This window comes from Labrus mixtus, chromosome 6, assembly GCF_963584025.1.
Source record: "Labrus mixtus chromosome 6, fLabMix1.1, whole genome shotgun sequence".
NCBI lineage: Eukaryota > Metazoa > Chordata > Actinopteri > Labriformes > Labridae > Labrus > Labrus mixtus.
In genome coordinates, this window is record NC_083617.1 from 4,739,369 (window position 1) to 4,754,288 (window position 14,920).

At 40.6% G+C, this 14,920-nt stretch overlaps 1 protein-coding gene across 7 annotated transcripts in view; it reads right to left on the reverse strand.

Annotated features, from left to right (window-relative positions):
* Nucleotides 1–14,359, reverse strand: part of LOC132975194 (collagen alpha-1(XIX) chain-like) — a 136,285-nt gene extending 121,926 nt beyond the window's left edge. For all 7 annotated transcript variants that reach the window (XM_061039582.1, XM_061039581.1, XM_061039578.1 and 4 more), the window contains exons 1-4: nucleotides 14,192–14,359; nucleotides 10,524–10,646; nucleotides 8,954–9,028; nucleotides 8,774–8,873 (exon numbers count right to left, since the gene is read on the reverse strand). In XM_061039582.1, the coding sequence (XP_060895565.1) occupies nucleotides 8,774–8,873; nucleotides 8,954–9,028; nucleotides 10,524–10,611 (263 nt within the window). In that variant the 5' untranslated portion in view covers nucleotides 10,612–10,646; nucleotides 14,192–14,359. The remainder of the gene's footprint in view (nucleotides 1–8,773; nucleotides 8,874–8,953; nucleotides 9,029–10,523; nucleotides 10,647–14,191) is intronic.
* Between the last annotated feature and the right edge of the window lie 561 nt (nucleotides 14,360–14,920).

A 14,920-nucleotide genomic window follows, 5' to 3' on the forward strand; every position in this document is an offset into this window, starting at 1 on the left:
ATATGCAGTAACCGCTTGTATCAATGTGTTACACGTTGTTACAATCGGCAGGAAATAACATAAAAGAAAAATGTAGAGTAGATCTTAAAAAGTGTTTGCGTTGCACTACAACTTACAGAACCTAAAACTTGAAGGTGGTTAAATCTAACAGCGGTATCCTGGGAAATACTCCGCAGGGCTGTTTTCTGTCGGGGGCCCTGAAGTTCACACGCTTCATCCCAAAGTGCCAAACTAAGTCTCCTCTTATTTCAAAACACGGTCTGACTACAGAGCGGCTCACTTGATCTGGAGTGGCCCGCGGGGTCAAAGGTCTTGACCTTGTGTTGACTGCCATCTGTGGCTAAACGGCTGAACCTCAGTGTAGAGCGCTTTGAACTGATTGGTTATATGGAAAACGCCACTCAGCATGTTTAAGTAAGTGATAATGAGAGAAGGAAAATAATCTGGGCTCATTTTCCCCGCTCCCACACTAAAACACCAAAAACAACTTTTACTGTATGGGGTTCTGCCAACACTGTCACTTATAAGGTCCGTTAAAATGTGATTTCTTTGCTCTGGCGGTTAGGGCTCAAGATGTAACTACTTTCTGGATAACTGTAAATGTAATTATAATGTTTTGTTCCAGTTCAAGTCATGTGAAGTTCATAAGGAGTTCAAGTCTACAATGTGAAGCAGCAGAGCCAAAGGTCCATGCCAAATAACTGAAACAACTTCAGGGCTGCTGCACACGTTTCAAAATGAAAGAGACTTTTCAAGACCCAACAAAAAAAAAAGGGTTATACAATGTTTGCTCCGAGCAGCTTCAGTGCTTGTTGTATTTCATGTTAGACTCCACAACTTTGATTCTCATTCTCCAAAGTTTAAACCCTTTTTTTTTGCATATCTTACAAGTCACTTTCTAGTTGTTGTTTGTCCCTACCAACTAGGGATGATGCTACATGTGTACATGCTACAGCCATTTAAATCCAGACTAAGTGGCACTCAGAAAATGGTCAAAATTGAGCACCCCAATTGTCTGAAGGTAAATTATGTAATTTGTTTTGCCCGGTGCGGCTAACGTTAGCAGTGCTATCATTGCCAGACTCAACAGTTCAACATCCACATGCTTGGCTAAATGGTTACACATTGCTCCAGTTTAACCTGACACAGCAGTAAACATTTGAACCTCCATTTTATAGATCAAAACCCTGCCAAACTGCTCTACTCCTACGTGATGCTATCCGTTCACTTTGCGTGTTTACATCCGGGTAATAGAGCTGGGAGAGCATGCTCATTAAAGTGAGCTGCAGCCCTGACTATTAGAAATTTGAACATGTGACCGGCATCGGGACAAAATGTAAAAATATTTGTAAATGTTAGCACGGTGCTGATGAGCAAGGCCGATGATGGCTAACCGTTTAGTCGGCTAAACCGGCACATCCCTACCACCAACCATTCCCTGTAATTTTCATCTTGAAGCCAAAATTCTCTGAACTTGCATTTCCCCCGACTCGTTCTCTGTCTGTCTTCTGTTCATAGTTTGTGAATGCTTCAGTAACAGACTGCTGTGAATGCTGTGAATTGTCAAGTGAACAAGCAAATCCACAAAGGAAGGATAATAAAAAAATCATACAACACTAAAGAGACTCATCTCCTGAAGGTCAGGTAAGACCCCAGTGATAGTAGTGCGTAGAAACGTTTGTTTGAAGTGCATCATTCCTGCAAGCAAGGAAGAACGATGCTATATCTCAAGATCATAACTTAAAGGAGACACTAGTAATTCATCATTCAGTCAAGTAACACTGTGCATACTTATACAAATACAAGGGGAAAAGGAGGCTGTAGATTTGATAAAGTATTCATAAGTCTCAGTCAAAGTGCAGCCTAAACTTTAAGACCTATCATAAGTCAAAATCTGGATTTTTTAAAACCCTTTATGACCTTAAGTTTTAAAAAATCTAATCGAGGAATATAAGACTTTTAAAAGATTGGAGAGGAGCAGCAAAAGAAAAAAAAAAACTTCACAGAGCAAAATTCATGGCTGCCAAAAGAGTAAGCTCAGAATGAATTCCATTTTTATAAGGAACAACCATGTGCTTCCTGTCATTGAGTGCCTTTGAGCATGAATAGTTGTTTGGCTGAGACTCCACCTTGTATAATCAGAGGCCACAGATTAAAAGAATGACACAGCAACCAACCATCTGGTGGAGGATCTTCCCGGAAACAGCTTCTGTGTCCCGGCTCGTTTGAAATCCAACCCAGGCGGATTCTCTTTAAGGACCCAGAGGAATCAGATTTCTTTAGCTGAGACAATCAAACCCTCAAATGCTAGCCTAGTTGCCTCACTTCCCCCCCCCCCCCCCCCGCCCCATCACTGACACTCAATCCTATGACCAATCACAGTGGGCTCCACCATGTAGGTTTACACGCTAAATGCATCATTCATGCTAGGGAGGACTCGAGCTTCCTCTCCGCATGGGTCCTCGGTCCTGTTTAATCTGAAGGGACTGTGCATGATAGAAGAATCCAAATCCATTTAACGCCTGTGATCTGGAAGAAGGATATTTCGCCAGCAAAGAGATTTAATGCAACATGAGCGGACATGTGTGTAGCAGAGATGTGTCAGACCCCTTATGTTATCTTCTTTCCAGTGTCATTTAGTGTTCCTCTGCACACGCACGCTTAATGAAAAGATAAGACCGCAATAGCAACAGGCCACCAATGACTCACATTTTCAAAATATGTCCCCTGTCACTATGACTACACGCCATAAAAATTAATTAAGAGCCATTTTTCTACCGCCTGATAAACACTGGAATTGTTTGAACAAAATGTGAAATTATTCATTGGTGGAAAATCCCTGTCACAACAACGGTGATGCATTATGACTATCAAACCAGTCGGATATTAGATTTTGTTTGTCATCAGTCTGTCCTTTTGTCCCCATCGGCAGCCACTTCTTAAATCCCTGAGCTCCAGGCCTTTAAGAGATTTCCAGATTTGTCATTTTCCATCCATACTTCTGACGTATTAGTTTGTGTTTCAGTCGGATATGGAAAGTCAGGGCCACAAAAAAACACATGAAATACGGAAAAAGGTAAATGGACTTGAGCTTGTGAGGCTTTTTCTAGCCTTCTGACTACTTATACTGAAGCGCTTTTACACCACAGGTCACACCTACACATCCACACACTGATGGCAGAGGCTGCTATCATACGCCAAGGAGACGACCAACTCTGCCAACTGGACCGGGGCCGAATACTTCCCAGTAATTCGGCCATACTGGCAGGAAGTAATAAAGACAAAAACAAAACTTTTTGGTGTTGTGATCGATTACTCTTTCTCAACCTTTTATCTTGCCAACTTTGCAGTGCTGGATACATATCTACTATTATTAGCAGCCAGCGAGAAAGCAGTAACCCAACAACGGTTACAGTCCAAACCTCCAAGATATTCAGATATTGTGACTGAAATTGAAGGTATGGAGAGAATGACTTTCTCACTGAATCTGAGGGCAGGACAATGTTTGCAGTATTGGAATTGTGTTTGCTGCTTCGAGGTTATAACTGAGCCAATATCATATAAACTGACATGTATTTCCATCAGTATAGGTATCTAAGATGTATAGGTGACCAACTGTTTGTTCTGGGATGTGTTGTTTTCATGTTTGTTCACATAACACAACAAATTAGATTTTTGAAAAACCAATACAGGTCACATTTGTATGGGGTTTTAAATGTACTAATCGGATTTTAAAATGTATTATTCAACATATGCAACATGTGAAACACAAAGGCTATGTCAAGATCCAGAAGAGACTGTATGATTTGAAGTGGTTTCAGTAACGTGAACCATTAGTGATGTCACTAATTGGTTTCTAAAGAGGCGTGGGATGGCGAGTGCCAGGAAGTCTGACTTCAAGTAACTTCCAGCTAAGAGAGAACCGAGCAGGAGGTGGAGTAAAGACAGGCTGAATGAATCTTTGTTGTGGAAACACACCCTTCAAGCTCATGTAGCTCTTCACCTATAGCTTGCATATTCCACACAAAGAAAATATCAAGAACAATAGCTAAAGTCAATCCTAGAATCCTGGCTAACAGATAAAACATCTGCCCATCAGTCATTTCATACTTTATTAATCCATGAGGGAAATTCTGGTTTTACACTCTGTTATTGAGAGACATGCTTCTCACACATAGGCCTGAATCACACACACACGTACAAACATGTACATGCCACAGCTGTTGGGGGTTCAGTGCCTTGCTCAAGGGCACCTCGGAGGTACTCAGGAAGTGCCCTGGCACCTCTCCAGCTACCAGACCGACTTCCATATTCTGGCCTGGACCAACGACCCTCCCAATCCGAACCCAAGTCCCTACAAACTGAACTACTACTCATTTAGAATAAATGATAGCGTTTCCTCGGTACCTGTTCTTATCTAGTTATTTTTATCTCAGTTTTTGGATTGTGGGATAGGGGTGGGGGAGGGAGTCATGTTGTTGCTGTTTGATTAAATGTTGATGTAAAGCACTTTGGGATACATGTGTTGTATGAAAAGTGTCATACAAATAAAGTTTGATAGATTGATTGAGTTTGACTGCTGCCCTAAATGCCCCTAATTATGCATAACTCTTTGCCTTAATATAATCAAATTGGATTAATATATATTTTTTAAAACATATTAAGAGACAAGCTATAGAGACCAAACCCATATTTGTACAAGTCAAGTAAGCATTTTGATTTCTGCTGTGAAAATGGTCACTTTAGTGCAGTGAAAAAAGAGCCTCAAATGTTTTTGTATTTCTCTCATACTTGAAGCTCTCTTGTGTTTCTATTCTTTGTACTCTAATGTTGAGCAACCTGGCACAAGAATGTCTTGGTATGAATGAGAGACCGCCCGATTAATCGATGCAGTTTACTTCAAAGAGAAACTGTTCAGAGGTTGACATCATGGATCTCCTTTAACGATGCTTCCACAACGGAGAGCAGCTTCACCAGAGTACAAAGTTACTGACACCTCATGTCGTTAGCGACCCATGAAAGTGGGCAAGTGACGTCCGGACATGAAAATCCGATCTAATCCCTTGCAAATAAAAGTACGAGAGGTCTTAAAGATCTGATTTGAGAAACAAATCGGACTGACCACCTGTATGAAAAGAAAGCATTACATCACTTGCTCATCTGGTCCTGCATGATTTCCATTTACCACACAGTATTTGTACCAAACCCCATTTCCACCTACTCACAGCCATGTTGCCAATGTCCCTTTATGCCTTCTGCAGTGAAGCCTCTCTTCATTGCTTTGGTCTCTTTCTGCCTGCCTGCACCTTTTACATAATCATTTCTATTCCCTGTGATTTCTCAGATACTTCTCTTTGTAGTCGTTGCCTTTTCCACTTAGCCTTTGTGTAATCACAAAACTGTTCCTGGTCCTGTCTGCCTCGTTTTTTTGCATTTGAGTCCTTTCCACAAAACCACAAAATGACACAGGTTACATCCCTGGATATGGGTTTGATGTATTCCCCCAAAATACTAACATGCTTATTACTGTTTTCTGAAGATTGCTTCCGCCACACAATATTGATTACAATAAGCTCAAATGATTAATTAGCTGTCACAAACTGCTGAAGCCACAGAATGATGAATGCAAAACCGGTAATTTGATACTCTCTATATCTCAGGCTCTCTGGCTCCTTTGCGTCTGAATGTTAATTGTAATGTACCTTCAGTATCTTCACATCATTTGAAAACAGCTAACTGTAGCTCGTTTTTTCATCGTCATTCGATGCTTTGATGAAGCGCTGGCTTTCCAATCACACATGATGAGTCATTGTTGTCACAAGTAAAAGAAGTTTTAATCAAATAAGTAATTTCAGAAAATATGGAAGATCAAGAGAAAAAGATTTGAGATAGATTTTATGAAGAAACATGTCGCCCCCGCTTTCCTTCTCCCCCTCCTCCATGTGTGTGTGTGTGTGTGTGTGTGTGTGTGTGTGTGTGTGTGTGTGTGTCAGAGCTACTGTCAGAATAAGAAGGGGGTTTAGATTGGAAATCATAAAAAGACCTAAAGAGCAAAATAATATAAAGTAGAATAGATTGATTAAAAATGTGATTGCACGGCAGTTAGCAGATGTAATTTCCTTATTTTCTAAACAGCAATATATACGGCAGACAGAAAAACATTGCGCAATGTGAGTTCTTTCCTAAATCGTTAAGCCCTCAAATCTCTCTATACATTTGGGTGCGTTTTGTTTTGCAAAACAAGGATTACTGACTTGGTCATGAGAACAACAACAACAGTCAAATGCATCCTGACATCGGCGGCGGTGAGACGAGAAAACAAATCGTCTAACTTCCTGTGAAGACTTCAAGAAAATACAAAGTGCACGATTGTGACCTCTGGAAACCCTGAACCTGTTTGTCCTTAATATATGAGAAAATGCACAACTGATATATCAATGAAACACAACCAGGTCTATGTGTGTATGTAAATATTATATGAACCAGATATATATATGACACTGAAGTTCATGAATGATGTAAAGAGGGCAAGGCCAAACATAGATGTTACTCTGCAGACAAACACAAAGCCTGTTTTAATACTGTATTGCAGTATGTTATGAATACATAACATCACATTTTGCAGAGCTTTAAAACACATTTTTCCACTCACACACACTTCCTTTGTGTGTGTCAGCTCTGATCTGTGAGCCACAATGTGTATTGTGCCACAGAGCTGGCAGGACATTAGCCAGACCCAGCGAGGGGAGCATCAATTGCTGCATATTCCAGCGAGTAAAGTGAGCAATGTTTTAGCGTCTGTGGCAGGGGGCAGAGGGGGCCTCCTGCCTCATGCGATTGCCCTCGCTTTCCCTCCTCAGCTGACATGCGGTGTCACCTGTCAAAGTACTTAGATAATTGGATATGAGAAGGGATCGCAGTCTCGCCACTATAACCAATGACACTGTCAGCAGTGTCATTGAGAAGCAGCATCTTCTTGCACTACGGGCAGAGAGCGAGGGAAGGGCCTGAAGTAAATGTATTTTCGGACGGCTGGCTGACTGAACAGGGGAGGAGATCACAAATCACCTGGCTTAAAGATTCTCTCACCTAGCCAGAGAGAGAGAGAGAGAGAGTGGCAGTAAATGTTTACAGTTGCGTGTAAAAATGCTAAAAATACCCCCTCCCCCCCCTCAGACCTCCTCCTCCTGAATGACAACGTGTTCTCTGTCACCAAAGGACACAAAAACAAAGAGCGGCTCAAAATACTTTTGTTAAAAAATTCCAAAACGGCTACTTGAAGCTAAGTTTAGCAACCATTACATCTTCATAAACACCACTCCTCTTCCTCGATACGGCTGCTGGTTCTCAGTGTAAAAAAAGTGCAACAGGCCTTTATAAATAATATATCACATTCAAATCCCCCGCTAAATCATCGCATCAGCGCCAAGGTTAAGTCTCAGAGTGGCTCCACCGTTTGACCAGGGGAATAAAGGCCTTCGGTAAATGGCTCCTCCGTGTGTCATTTGTGTAGTTATTTTAATATTCCTGTCTTATTATACGCGCTCGTACGTCCCCTTCCTCTCCTTTATGTCCTACTTTTCACCCTAAGGAGATTTCTAGAATAAACGCAATATATATTAATTCTGTTCGTATTATTCCCCCGTCTAACAGCTCACCTCACGGCTTGCCCTTATTAGCCGGGGCAAATGGAAATCCTTCTCTGAGCGGGGCATATCTGGGTTGCCGAGAGTCAACCCTTCCATGTCATCCAGCTACGACTATACTGTTTTTTTAGTTTTTTTTAAAGTATGTCACTACATCAGCAGGTAAGGTAAGCATACACCTGTATCACGTTCTTAACATCTTGTATTTTAACTATTCTTTTAAAGACACAATCTGGAGATTCAGCCGCCAATGGGGCTCTCAATCAATACTACAATAACAAAAGATGACGTCGAGGCCAGCAGGGAATCATGGGAGTTCTCTCTGCTACTCCCCCCGCCGGTCAAAACCGAACTGCGTTAACGTAGTCAAGACAAACGGGCAAAAAAAGACCTGAGGAAGAGAATATGTTTACAGACGAGCTAATGTATCGGAGTATAATTTACACGATGTTTTTAATCACAGCAGCGCATACAGCAACAGAACGGCCGCTTTCAATAGCAACTAGCGCTTTGACGTAATATCTGGTGTTTCCACGGCAACGGTAAACATTCTGTGTGTCATGGCGGCCGCCGCAACAAGACACGTCCTGTTACAACTATGGAATAACAGATTTCTCTGGCTTCGATAACTGTTGGAAATATTTGAGGTAATGTAAATACTAGACAAAAACATATTACATAAAGTAGGTTTAGTCAATTTTTAACTATTTTATACATTGTCATAAAATTCTATATGTTGTACATTTAAGTATCACATGGTTTAAAATATTACAATTTTAAGAAATAACCAGGACTCTTCATATGAGGGAGCAGAACAGCACAAAAACTGGTTTTAATCCGAGTTTAATGCTGCAGTTTGATGCTTTTTGTTGCTCTGTCCACACATGAGCGGCTGCATCTTATAGCGTTGTTCTGCGCTTCAGTTCCACAGACACGAGCAGGAGATTGGAAGAAATGAAGCAACATACAGTATAGGAGGATTATTTACTGGTTTGTGGCTGACGTGCAGGCCGTCTCTCTGAGTTATCCTCAAACGCTGTAAGGGCACCAGAGTATAACTACTGAGCCCAGATGATGCAGAAAAACAACAAGACTACATGCCGACACACACACGCGCGTTTACTCACTTCGTTGGTTTAATGAGCGGACTGCTTCCCAAACGAAACGACGGCAGGTCTTCTGAGACTGTTCCCTTTCGAAGGAGAAACTTTTCTGTGAGATCAAATCCTGCGAGCGGGAGAGCAAAGTGTCACAACACTTAGACGGGTCAATACTTGATTTATTCACGCTGCTTATTCAGGACATACCTGTGATTTGGAGGGGCCGGTCTAAAACTTCAGAAAACCTGTCTTCCTCTACACTCAGAGGCGGACATGTGTCATCTGGAGGGAAAGCCAAAAAAAAAAGTTTATTCATTGCAGAAACTCATTTATATTTTGAACCACTTTTGACTAGCACCACAGAAGAGCAAATGATAAATTGAATCGTGCATTTATTTTCATTTTCAGAGTGCATTTTTAAAAAAGAAACCTTTAGGAGACATCTACATCGGAGCAGAAAATCAATTCAGAGTTGATTCTCCCAATTAATCTTTAAAACATAAGTTTAAACTTTAAAAAATAAACCAGCAGAGAAAAGACTCTGAAATGCATTTAAAGGGCAAGCCTGCATTCCTTTAGAGAAACTAAATGGAGATTGACTTTATGAATACTGAACACTTTAAAAGTCAATTTGGTCTTTTCACATTTCAGACATTACAAAGGTTGGTTTATCATCGTGCATAAATATTAAACCATATTGGTAAAATATTGGATATATTTATCTACAACATTAATCAAGAGGAGGGCTGCACAGCGAGGAGGTTCCTGGTTTGAATCCTTGTCTGACAGGAGCCTCTCTGTGAGGAGTTTGCATGTTCTCCCAGTGCATGTGTGGGTTCTCTCGAGGTACTCCGGTTTCACAGTCCAAAGACATGCTCGTTAGGTTAACTGGTGACTCTGATAAATTGCCCCGTAGGTGTGAGAGTGTCTGGTTGTCTGTCTCTATATGTCAGCTCTGTGATTGACTGGTGACCAGTCCAGGGTGTAACCCGCCTCTCATCCAATGACAGCTGGGATACGGCTATAGATAATGACGGGCAGGATGGATGGATGGATGGACGGATTAAGAGCAACCAAGACTTTTAAATATTGTTGTTAACTCAAATAAGATTTTTATGTTCTTGTCTAGTGATGCACCGATGTGACCTTTACATATGGGTAACGGCCAATACTTACAACCATATCAGTAGCTGATGTGTCGCATCAATTTAATGCTGGCAAGCTAGTTTTCCTGACTTCTGATTCATAGATGAGTTTTTGTTTTCATGGGTAGAAGAAGTCAGCTGTTGGACTTACTCTCATTTCTTGTCATGGTCAAATGTGACAGAACATGTCGGCATTGTAAAGTGAGAAAGTCTCTTATCGTCTCTGAGAAAGATCAGTGACATGCTGTTTGTCTGACATGTTCCAGTGACATTTCAAGAGGAAGGAAAACACTTAAATATATCCAATCACACAGCTCCTTAAAATAACAAACATGTTAAGAAGTTATGAAAAAAACATCCATGTCAGAATTGGCAATGGGCTAATTGTTCATTTACACATTGGAATCAACCCTGATCTCCATAATCAATGAATCTCTACTCTATTCAAGTATATCTCATGATTATCTCAAGTAAAGAACAACAAACATTTCAGAAGAACCATTAATATAAATCTATAGCCGCATGACAACTGCCACCTTCAAACTTAAATAGATACTTTTTCACAAAGACAGTCAGCTGTTGAAAGACAAGAGTTTCTGTATAAAGAGGTCAAGAACAACAAACACACATACCTGCTCGTTCAGTCACTGCCATTCCAAGAGTGCCAGGAATGGAATTTACAGTCCAAAGGAAAGCAGTCCATCTTAACAAGCAAATCATGGCTCGGACACTGGAGAGCTAGTCTGCTTGAAAACCTGGATGGAAACACAAGAGATTGCATTTTACACTTCAGTCATGAAATGAACACAACACGACTAGAAACCAGCTTACCCGGGACGTACTGAGGAATAACCACCGACTGGCAGCAGTCATACTGCTACTGGTGAACGTAGTATGCAAAAGGGCTGGGAATCTTTGGGTTTCTCACGATTCGATTTTCGATTTTGATTCTTGGGGTTACGGTTCGATGTAGAATCTATTTTCAATTTAAAGTGTTTCTGGATTCATGATTCAAAGTCTATTTATGAATTTGTACATACTTCAGGATCTGCTCCAGTCATCTGAGAGACTGGCTGAATTTCTTGCTGCCCCATTTGGCATTCTACTTTGTCTAGCCTTAGCACTTGATTAGCCGAAAATAATCGATTTTTTTGTTAATTGTTATTAATTGATTTAAAATCTCAGAAGACAAGAATCTTGATTTTTACATAAAATGATTTTTTTCCAACCATTACAATAGGCAGTAAATAATGTTCCTATACTGACTGAAAGTGAGGTTGAGTTAGCTTTTCGAACCGCCATCGTCCAGCTTCACAATTCCTCTTCAGAGCCAATGATGTCACTGACGCTTCGTCCATGTTTTATACAGTTTATAGGTAAATCATCAACTTTGACTTAGTTGGATTCATTCAGCCGGGCCAGCACTGATACAATCTGAAGTATGATGGATTCCTCTGCAAGCTAAGGAGAAACATTCCCACTCTTTACATACTTATCCACTGAATATGATTACTGCATGTTGTCTTATCGACTCTCACATCCACTCATACGTCCCTAAAGCCTCTGCTTATTTATGTACGAACGCTCTTCTGAGTCCTTCATTCATTAGTTTTCATGAACACCTGCCATACACTGATGAATGGAGACGTCTGTGCGGCAGCGAGATCATTATACTCTCAGCTATGTTTATGTTGAGGTTTCGGTTGTTAACTGGCGACCCGAGCTTTCCCGTTGTTCTCCTCAGACGGTTTGTAATTCATTAGGTTTGTGTGTCTTCTCCATAAATGAGCAGCAGAAGTTTGTCGATGTGCTAAATGTGCTCAGAATACAACAACAGGATAAAGAGCGACAATGGGGAGATATTACCCGTTAAAGAGACACAAAAAGTAAGCACATTTAAACATGAATTTATGTGTTATTAATACTGTCCTCATATCCCTGTTTTGACTTTTACCCTCCACTCACAGTGAATTTATTACCTCACCAAATTCAGATAACAGTGTGGGTAACAGAGGAACTGTATTAGAGGTGCAATACATTTACAACACCCAGACTATTGGCTCCTCAAGTGTTGTTTGTTTGGATTCACTCTTAATGCCACAGCCTTAATCTTTGTGTCCGTGGCGCTCTATTAACACGCCGTTGTGTTTTGATCTGTAAGCTGTCAGCGGCATCCTGATCAAAGGGGACACATGCGAGTACCAAACCTGGAAACCTCCAGTTACAAGCAAGTCTCCGAAAGCATTTCACAATACTGCCAAGTGGAATCTTCTGCATTGCTCTCGTGCCATTGCAAAGAAGGCAAGGTTTTTTCTTTAAGGGCAGCAGAGTCCTCCTGGAGAGTAAGAGTCGGGTCCAAAGTGGGTAGAGTACAGGCGACTGCTCCAATTTAAAAAATACAAACTAAATGGCCTTCAGTTATTGTCTGGATAACTTGGTCTGCTATCTTTGGTGAGCTGCCAAAACAGCGATGATGAATGAACATACACACAAAGAATGGGCTTTCTTTTTAGGACAACACAACTATAAGAACACATTTCTATACAGGACTGAAAAAAAAATCTGTGTGCAGATGTGAAAGTGAATAAATTAATGTTTGAACAAGTTTAATATGTTTTTATTCAAAAGGAAAACGAAGCTACAAATCATACCTCATGCAAAGGAGTCAGTAAAGTCCAGTTGACTGTTCTAATGCAAACAGAAACACATTTACAAATGTCTGCAGAACTTTTCATTTAAATTTGGTGCACTGCAAAAGGTGTGAGGATGATTGGATAGCAAAGAAATAGAAATAAAAAAACATCAAAGTTGGCTTCTTTTTAACACAATTTGTTATTAATTATTGTCTAAAAAAAAACACAAGAACATTTTAGATAAGGTCATTAATTTTTCAAATCTTCGTTGAGTTTCGATACTGTGTTTTAAAACCAAACAAAGTGACATTTCGATGTTGAAACTTTGCCAACGTGTTTGTGCAATTTGACTACTTCACCATGTTGTCAATATCGTTTGATTTTTTACTAGCATTTATCAAAGTTTGATATCATGTCAATACTGCTTCACATGGGTCATTAATCAGGCAGAAAATCATGGGGCAATATTTCATAATACCGTTTTCTTTTTTTTTTTTTAAACATGTGATGTGATTTTTCCTTCCTGGAGCACATTAATCTATTTCCGCTGGGGAACAAATGGCTGAAGACAGAGTTTGAGTTATGCACTTGACCTCCGCAGAATACAGAACAGCCACCACACATTAAGATAATTTACACGTACAGTCCCCTCATACAGTAGTGTGACCAGCAATATTTCTCATGATCCTCTCCCTTCTGTAACTTGCCTCCTTCTTACAAAAATTAATCTTGCGCCAATAATAAATTACAATCCTTATGTTTGGAGCACTCTTCCTTCTCCCACTGGATCATAAAGTTTCGCATGCAGGCCTGACAGTATCATGGCGCTTGGAGATGAAGTGACCATGCCTCTGACAACTACAACCATGCATGGGGCTGCAGACAAGTAGCACTACAGAGGGATCACATTCCTCGTCTGTGTGAAGCTGAAATGTTATTCCAGTTATTTCTGCAAATGCATGCAGTACACGCGGGTCTTAATCCAAGATATTTTAGAACCACCTGCACATGATTTATTCTCATTTCTGAGGATTTGGTTTGGAGTTAAATTAAGTCCACGAGTTATTTCACCCTGTGTTAAAATCCTGCTGCTCTATCTGCTTGGATTATCACCTTAAACCTGCTCAATATAATAACAGTTTCAGGTTATTAAAACGCATTTTTCATAGTTTTAGAGGGAACACAAGCAGCTGAGAGTGAAGTTACTCTGCCCCGGTGTCTCCATCATTCTGTAATAACTTCACTTTGCAATATTCAAAGAAGCGTGTCTCTGTGCGCCACCGCTGATTGGCTGGGTGCTTTTTTTTTTTTTTTTAGATTTTTTTAATATTTACGGAATGAAGAGGTTGAGTTTTTTTTCTTTCGGGGTCTTCGTGCGCATTTTGCACTTTGCTGTTTACAACAAGTGATGCAATCCGGTATACATGTTTACTGCTGCGGAGCGTTCAGGAATCAGAAATGACCTGTTTTTTAAAAACACATGCGTCCCGGTTAATGAACAAGTTACAAACACCAAAACCATGCGTAAAAAATGAAAACGATTGAACAGCGGGTGGACACGTGCAAAAAGGTGTCCCTTGTAAGCGTGTCTTCCGATGGTTTTACGCGCTGATATTTACATAAAAGTCGAATGATTTTGAAATCAATTTGCTCTGTGAAGTACTTACAGTTGCTGGGAAAGTTTCCTCTAGGGCAAAAAGAAATAAAAAAGAGCGATAAAAGCATAATCCATGTGTGATAACGATCAGTCTGATTCCGGATTCCAGGACTTGGAAATAAAAGTCACAGTGGGATCGCCTGCTAGATCGCGGTCCTTATTAGTTGCACCGAGTGGCCCTCCCACTCTGTCATTATTACTGAAATGCACTGACAAGAGACTTCAGCAAACAAGCGGAACACACGCTGAAAGCTTTCATATTAGGGGGAATAAATGCCCACAGGGGGCTCCGAACTACCTCTCTTGTTTAACGGAGCCAGGTGCAGGAATTAAATCCTGTTTGATGTATTATCGTCTCATCAGATTCTCAGAACAGAGGGCCAAATTCAGCTTTTATTTGCTTGCCTTTAAAGTGGGCTTCAAGTGTGTGTTTTTAGTCGTGAGAATAAAAGTCGTGCTTCATTTGAAAGTATACAAGAAGTCTTTTAACGCCTAAATCATCTTGATTCAAGTGCGGGGGAAGAAAGAGAAGAAAAGCAATCTCACCTGTCTTTTCATCACTAAAAAGGTAGAGAGCAGATTAAGAGCAGGATAGGATGAAGACTCAGGGGCGTCACAGTGAGGCAGGGGAAGGGGGACTAACTATCCAGGGCCCCAATGGAGGAAGGGGCCCTTATTGTGCCCGATATAAAAAAAAGTTTATGTTTGGATTTGTTTCTCTCCAAGTTCAAACTCTCAT